Source organism: Dicentrarchus labrax, unplaced genomic scaffold (genome assembly GCF_905237075.1).
Source record: "Dicentrarchus labrax unplaced genomic scaffold, dlabrax2021, whole genome shotgun sequence".
Lineage (NCBI taxonomy): Eukaryota > Metazoa > Chordata > Actinopteri > Moronidae > Dicentrarchus > Dicentrarchus labrax.
In genome coordinates this window covers 6,116,913-6,124,422 of record NW_026136711.1, presented here as the reverse complement: position 1 = coordinate 6,124,422, position 7,510 = coordinate 6,116,913, and the positions used below count along the sequence as shown (strand labels likewise).

Below are 7,510 nucleotides of genomic sequence, written 5' to 3'. Positions count from 1 at the left end.
ACTATAGCTACATTTGACTGAAACACCATGCTCTCCATCTCCTGTCCTCAGTCATCCTTCTGATGTGGGCAGGAGAGACATCGTCTTGGAAACCCTGGTGTTTATGTTGTCATGAACTATTTATGTACCTTTATCTGCTACAGCCACCTGTGTACCTGTGTGAAAACAACAACAAAATAAGTGAGATAAATCATCTTTGTGTTCTCCACACAAAGATGGGGCTGCAGCTGAGGGGAATCAACAGCAAGCCAACGAGTTGAACCAGTTTTTCAACAGGTTTGACTTCAGCTCCCCCACCCCTGGCAGCCCCTCTACTGCTCCTCTGAGCAACAACCCCAGGACCATCCCACAGCCCCCACAGCCCCCTACCACCTAGTGCAGCAGACACTTCTCGGCATCACCAACGTCATCCCCCCCACCCCACCCCACTGCTGACACCCAATACAGACCCTGCCACATCCCCCACATCCCAGATTGGACTTCACATCACATCCAGCCAGGTGAGGAGAGAGCTGGAGAGGCTCAAACAGAGGAAAGCTGCTGGACTGGACCGCATCAGCCCTTGCGTGCTGAAGGCATGTTCCAACCAGCTCTGTGGAGTTTTCCAGCACCTCTTCAACCTGAGTCTACACCTTCAGAGAGTGCCAGTGCTCTGGAAAACATCCTGCCTGACATCTCAGTCCGCATCATGTTCTTTGATTTCTCCAGCGCCTTCAACACCCAGACTGCTGAAGGCCAAACTGGAGAACACGCAGGTGGGTGCTCCCCTCATCACATGGGTCGATGACTATCTGACGGGCAGATTCTGAGATTAAAGAACTGTCTGTCTGACCGTCTGATTAGTAACATCGAGGCCCCCCAGGGAACTGTGCTGTCTCCCTTCCTCTTCACTACCTACACTGCAGACTTTAAGTACTGCACTGAGTCGTGTCATCTTCAGAAATTCTTTGATGACACGGCTATCTTGGGGTTTGTTGAGGGTGGGAGGGAGGCTGAGTACAGGGACCTGGTCAATCGCTTTGTGAAGTGGTGTGGGGAGAACCACCTGCAGCTGAACGTGGCAAGACAAAAGAGATGGTGGTGGATTTTAGGAGGAACAAGCCCCTGCCCTCTCCTGTCAGCATCGGTGGGACAGATGTGGATACGGTGTCGGCGTATAAGTACTTGGGTGTCACACTGGACAATAAACTGGACTGGTCCACAAATACAGAGCCATACAAGAAGGCCGCTTTACTTCCTGAGGAGGAGGACCTTAATTTCAAAGTAGACCGGCTTTGTGGCTTCACCAACTTCTCCGTGCCGGACGGGCATCAGGTACAAACTCATCAAAAATGAATCTGTTGTCTTAACCCTAGGAGGTGGTGGAGACAGGATGTTGGCTAATCAGTCTGGAATTGTGGCCCCCCAAAAAAAACGAGCACCAGACTCAATTCTTTCAACCACGCTGCAAAGGTGTGTTCCTCCCCATAATAAGCCTTTTAATAATAATTACCTGCCTATGACATTATAATTCCCTTCTGGGATAAATAAAGTATTTTCTATTCTATTCTATTCCATCTCATTCACACCATTCCTAGATACCAGTATAGCAGAATCATCAGCATACAATAAGAGTTTACATGTCATGGCTGCTGGCATATCATTTATATACATAATAAATAAAAGAGGCCATAAATGGAACCTTGGGGCACTCCACATGTAATATTGTGAGGTTCTGATATAACCCCATCAACAACACATAACAGAGTTCTTGAATAAGACATATTCAGATTTGCAGGATATTTTAGTCCATGTTGTTACTAATTATGAGCATACCTCATACAGCCAGTTACACCCATCACCAGCACCTGAGCAAAAACATATAACAGAATCAGGTGATATGATATATATCACAATATAATTTAACACGTGGGTTGTATAAAAATTCACCCCCTGTACAGTTGTCATGAACGGGGAAATTAGCTATAGAGACTAAATTTGTTTTTTGTACCAGGCTGTAAACATTATTTCTGCTGTAAAGTTGGACATTTTAATATGGGGCCTTATGGAGATTGACTCTGCTGGAGCCAGCTTCAAGTGGCCATTAGGAACTGCAGGTTTTGGCACTTCCATGTTGGCTTCACTTGCTAGCCACAGAGGCTGCTGATGGCTTAAACACAAAAATCAATAATCAATACAATATCACAAAACCACATTTTTAAACACCCCTATAAAAAGAAAGAAGATACTTTATTAATCCCCAGTGGGTAAATTCTTTCTTTTTTCAGTCAATGTTTACACACACACACATAGGCCTAAAATAGACATGCAAATGTGAAGAGATGGTAGAGTGATGGGCTGCCACGTAGCTGCATTCCAAGAGCAGTTAGGGCACATCAACAGTGCATGGGAGGTGGACCTGGCACCTCTCCAGCTACCAGACCACATTCCATACTGCGGTCCATGCTGGACTTGAACCTGTGACCCGAAGTTCCCAAGAAAAGGCCCTACAGACCAAGCTGCTTCCGCCCCTAAATAACCCACATTAATAACTAACCACTCTATGTAATTTATGAAGAAAAAGCCTCACAGATTTGTTTCTGTTTCTGACACGTAGTTAGAATGTTTTTTATTTCCCTTTAATTGGCAGACAAAGTTGATTTTCTTTTCAAAAGAAACAATAACAATAAGCTTAACATTCATTTGACATTTTAAATATCAGATGTACACTGGATTGTTTAAATTGAAGTTGAATCCAATGGAACCAATCATTTGATATAACTCCTTAGACTTTTTGAGATACATCCATTTCTGTATCATACTATATTTAGTCATTAGTCAGGGGTTATTCATTTTATTTAGAATATAGGAATACATCATAAAATGTCTCTAAGGTCTGCGCAATGGCAATACTGGACCAAGAAAAAGCAACAGATTATAATTTTTCTGTAACATTCTATTTATTGGTAGGTTGGTGTGAACATACAGTCGCACATACAATAACATTTCTTAACTCCTCCCCTCTTTCACATTTAGGGAAACAAAAAAGGTATAATATTTTGTTGGTTCTGTGGTTGCAATATCAATATCAGTTATTAACTTTGGCCTGATCACTTTCCAGGAATTGCATAAAAGTGTCCCGTATGACACCTCCCTCATTGGGCTCATCTCTGATGGAGATGAGTCCGCCTACAGATGGGAGATTGACCATCTGGTGACCTGGTGCAGCCAGAACAACCTGGAGCTAAACGCTCTAAAAACAGTGGAGATGGTTGTGGACTTTAGAAAGAACCCAGCCCCACCCACCCCCATCATCTTGTGTGACTCCCCAGTTGACTCTGTGGAGTCCTTCTGCTTCCTGGGTACCATCATCACCCAGGACCTCAAGTGCTGATGTTCAGCTCCCTCACCAAGAAAGCCCAGCAGAGGATGTACTTCCTGCGGCAGCTGGGGAAATTCAACCTGCCAAAGACGATGATGGTGCACTTCTACACCGCCATCATCGAGTCCATCCTCACCTCATCCATCACCATCTGGTACGCTGCTGTCACTGTCACTGTCCATGCTTTTTTTCATAACACAATTGAATCTGCTCTAATCTGACACTAAGGCTTTCAGTGTGAATGTAGCCTAACTGTCTCTCTGCTCATGATGTTTGCCTTGTTGGGCTCTAGGGAGGAGCAGCCGTGGATCAGAAGGTAGAGTAGGTCATCCATAAACCCCAGAGTTTGCAGTTTGATTACCCAGCTTTCCCTGTCAACGAACAAGACCCTCTACCCCAAGTTGCTACCCAGGTGCCCATGGCTGCCCCTGTCCCCAATGGCATAGAATGGGTCAAATGTGAAGGACAAATTTCCATGTATGTAAATGCTGTGAAATGTATAAACATGACAACGTTGCAGAAATACCTTTTCAGAGTGTTCAACAACACAGTCAGCGGATCAGAAATCTTCAGGTAGCACACTTTATTGCACGACAGACACACACACAGTCAAACACCATTACTGTACACTGTTTGAACTTTTCAAAAGCATTTCAAAGTTTACAGACGGTCAGGTTAGTCTCTGTTCACTTGGAGTGCGGTGCTCGGCTCCAGCCGGCCCTCTCTCTGGTGTGAAGCCTGAAGTGGGTGTTGAGGTGTGCCGACTGGTTGAAACATTTCCCGCACACGTGGCAGCGAAAGGGTTTTTCCCCTGTGTGGATGCGGTGGTGCCTCTTCAGCATGCTGACCGTGGTGAAGCTCTTTCGGCACACCGCGCAGCTGTATGGTTTCTCCTTGGTGTGCCAGCGCATGTGGACCTCCAGCTGGCAGGCAAAGCTGAAGCCCTTCCCGCACTCTTTGCAGCTGTGCCACCTCTGGATGCTCTGGCTCGGGTGGGACGAGCGAGGCGGAGGGGGCTTCAGGGATCTTACATTCTTGATCTGCAGTATGTGCGCGCTCTGTTTTCCATTTGAGCGGAGTAGCCCTCTCACCTGCTGATCTGTTTTCGGGGTCCTGTGACTCTTTGCAGGGCTGGTGCAGATATCGCTCTGAGCTGCTCTGCAGTTTGAATAAACAGTCATGGAGGACGGTAGGGTGTTGGCTGGCTGCTGTTTCCTGCTGTCCTCTCTGTCGCTCTCAGCCTTAACATCCTGGGATGATAGCGGAGGCGGAGAGACGCTCCGTCTGCTGCACGCAGTCTGGGCTGGTGGTGGATGTGACCTCTGCGGTGGCTCCACGTGGCTGCAGTTTCCTTCCTCTGGGTCTCTGGCTTCTTGTGAACAGTCTGTTTGAACATTTCTGACCTTGGGTTCTTCTTTAATCTGTGGCAGCAGCTCCACGCTGCCTCTCCACTCAGACTCACAGGGCTGAGTGTCTTCCTGGGGCAGGATGGACTGAGGTTCTGAAAGGTTACAAACATCACAGTCATGATGGGTGTATATGCATGAATATATGCTTTTACTGTGTCTTTTGCTGGGATGCCCAAAGGTTTGTGCGTGAGTATGCCAGTTTCATGTTGTTTCCACTAAACTCCATTCAAAAGGTCTGCAGATTTACCTTTGCTAAAAAGAAATCACACAGACCAAAATAAGACCGCATGAATTGATAGGTTAAAATAAGAAAAATACAGAATGACACCAGTTTGGACAAAAATCCCCCAACTACTCACTGACACACGACTTTACTTTGGAGTCTGACCTCCAGTTAACTCCTCTGTTTAGACTTGAGCTTGAACATTAGCTAGGTTTCTTTTTAGTTCTCAGTCATGCTCATCTATTTTTTCCTTTTGTTAATGAGAGATGCTGGAAGCAAAGGACCACCATCTCTTCAACATGTCCTGTGTTGACATCCCCTGTATTAGCCCCATTACAGCCTGATATCATAATTTATTCTGGGATTTAGACAATTCTTTGGAAATAAATATGCATGCTATCATACAACATTATTATCATAATGTGCTATAATAGTTGTTCCCAACCTGTTTCCTTAAGGGACCCCTTTTTTCATCACTGTCTGTATTAATGACCCCTGACTGATATCTGAGTGATATTTTATATCTCTTATATGATATTCAGTGCAGATTATTTCCTATAAATATTGCATCAGAGATGAGTTTTACTGATATTTGTAGGAACTTTATAATTACAGTTCTGTCTACTTTTTTTTTAATATGCATATATTTTATATATACATATATACATAATATCTCATTGTTCTATCAGCTCTTTGGTTGTTTAGGCTGTTTATCATAGTGAAGGCTCTGTGAATATAACTTGTGTTCAGATCTTAAAAAGTTATGCTTAAGTTTTTTTACACCCCTTAAAATCAATAATGGCTTGTGACCCCCCCACCTTTTTTTTTTTTTTTTTTTTTTTTTTTTTTTTTTTTTTTTTATTATTTTTTTTAATTTTATTTTCTTTTTTTGGGTAAAAAAAAAAAAAACCCTAGCGTTTTTTTTTAAAATAATATTTTTTTTTTTTTCCCCCCCCCCCCCCCCTATCAACACCCCCCCCCCCCACCATGAGGAGGGGGGGCCACAACAAAAAAAAAAAAAAAACCCCCCCCCAAAACTTTTTTTCCCCCCCCCCCCCAAAGGGGGGCACCAAAAGAGTGTGAAAGCAGTGTGAAACCCCCCCATCACTCCCACTGTGATATAAATGTCACTCTGCACTTTGTCCTATTAGCCAAGTATTACAGAACCAGACAGAACCAAGTTATCAGAACACAAAGTCTGCATTAAATAAGGTGGGCAACAAGAACAAGGTAGATATCATACAGTGTCAGATATTTGTCATGAGTTGCTAATATTCAAGCCTTAAGTCATCCCATAACTTTAAAGACACACATATTTAAAAGTATTTCAAATGACACTGTAATGTTGAGAACCTTGGCTCAGTAACTAATTAATGTAATGTAATTACTAATTACATGGAGGGACAAGAACTCGATATTTCCACTGCTACAGGTATCATCAGAGCCACTGCATCCATCACCTGTTGCATTCTGGGAGATTATCACAACAGATTGTACACAAACCCAGATTCTTTACTGTTTCCTTCCACTGATATTCCACAGTAGAACTGTTTGTTATTACTACTCTTAATGTTGTTGGTGTCGCTTTAAAGCTGTTGCACCATTATACTGTCAGTACAATCCAGTACAATAAAGAAGAGCCATGCTACAGGCTCACAGCACACAGCTCTACCCATGAGCGTTAAAACGGGTCTATTTTGAATGAGGTTTGGTGTGACACTCAGTACACAGAGCAGCACATGGAGCAGCTGCTGGTCCTCACCTGGCTGCAGCAGGAGCCGTTGGACGGCCACATTGAGGAGCCGTTTGAGCCGCTCGTTCTCCTCCTTGGAGCGCAGGATTTCGCTCTGGTACTCGGCCACCGTGTCCTTCACGGCGCGGAAGATCTCTTCGGCGGCCGCCGTCAGCCTGTCGTTCAGAAACACGTTCAGCAGCTCCAGTTTGGTCATGTTTTTCACTGCAGCTGTCTCCAGAGGCGGAACGTCCTTCTGTTTACATCCACTAACCAGGAAGTACAAGCGTGCCGGCTCCTACGTGCCGTCAGCGTTCAGAGAGGCTCTGGTGCTTTACCGCCCCCTGCTGGACAGGAGGCTACACAGCACTGCCTGTGGTCTAACTCAGCGGTTCCCAACCTTTCCCATCAGAGTACACTGATGACCCCTGACTCAGTGGCCTATTTCCGGGATGTTTCATATTATATTACTTCATATTATACTCAGCTGCACAACAAAACAGTTAACACAATAACTGCAGGACGTTTGTGCACTTAAACAAGCAGTTCAACGACTTTTGAGCATTTTTAAAGAACATTGTCTGTGATTATTGCAGATATGTTTTTCTGATATTTTCAGGAACTTTTTATGCAATCTGTCTGTATAATTATGATTATGATGATGATTTAAAAAAAACAACCTCCATTTCCATTTCAAAGGTCACATTGTTCTGTTGTCTTATAGAATACACTTACATCAATGCTTCTTATTGACATTTCTTTCCTTTATTTTCGTATTTGGTGTT

At 44.1% G+C, this 7,510-nt stretch overlaps 1 protein-coding gene across 1 annotated transcript; it reads right to left on the bottom strand.

Moving 5' to 3' along the window:
- Nucleotides 1-3,927: 3,927 nt before the first annotated feature.
- On the bottom strand, nucleotides 3,928-7,012 carry LOC127371860 (oocyte zinc finger protein XlCOF8.4-like). The gene is made up of 2 exons (XM_051415039.1): nucleotides 6,756-7,012; nucleotides 3,928-4,862 (listed from the first exon to the last, which is right to left on the bottom strand). The coding sequence occupies exons 1-2, from the start codon at nucleotides 6,940-6,942 to the stop codon at nucleotides 4,048-4,050; spliced, it is 1,002 nt and encodes a 333-aa protein (XP_051270999.1). The 5' UTR covers nucleotides 6,943-7,012; the 3' UTR covers nucleotides 3,928-4,047.
- Nucleotides 7,013-7,510: the final 498 nt, after the last annotated feature.

Coding starts and splice junctions, on each gene's coding strand:
- LOC127371860 (XM_051415039.1), bottom strand. CDS start 6,942: ATGACCAAACTGGAGCTGCTGAACGTGTTTCTGAACGACAGGCTGACG. Junction 4,863..6,755: donor ACGGCTCCTGCTGCAGCCAG/GTGAGGACCAGC, acceptor GTAACCTTTCAG/AACCTCAGTCCATCCTGCCC.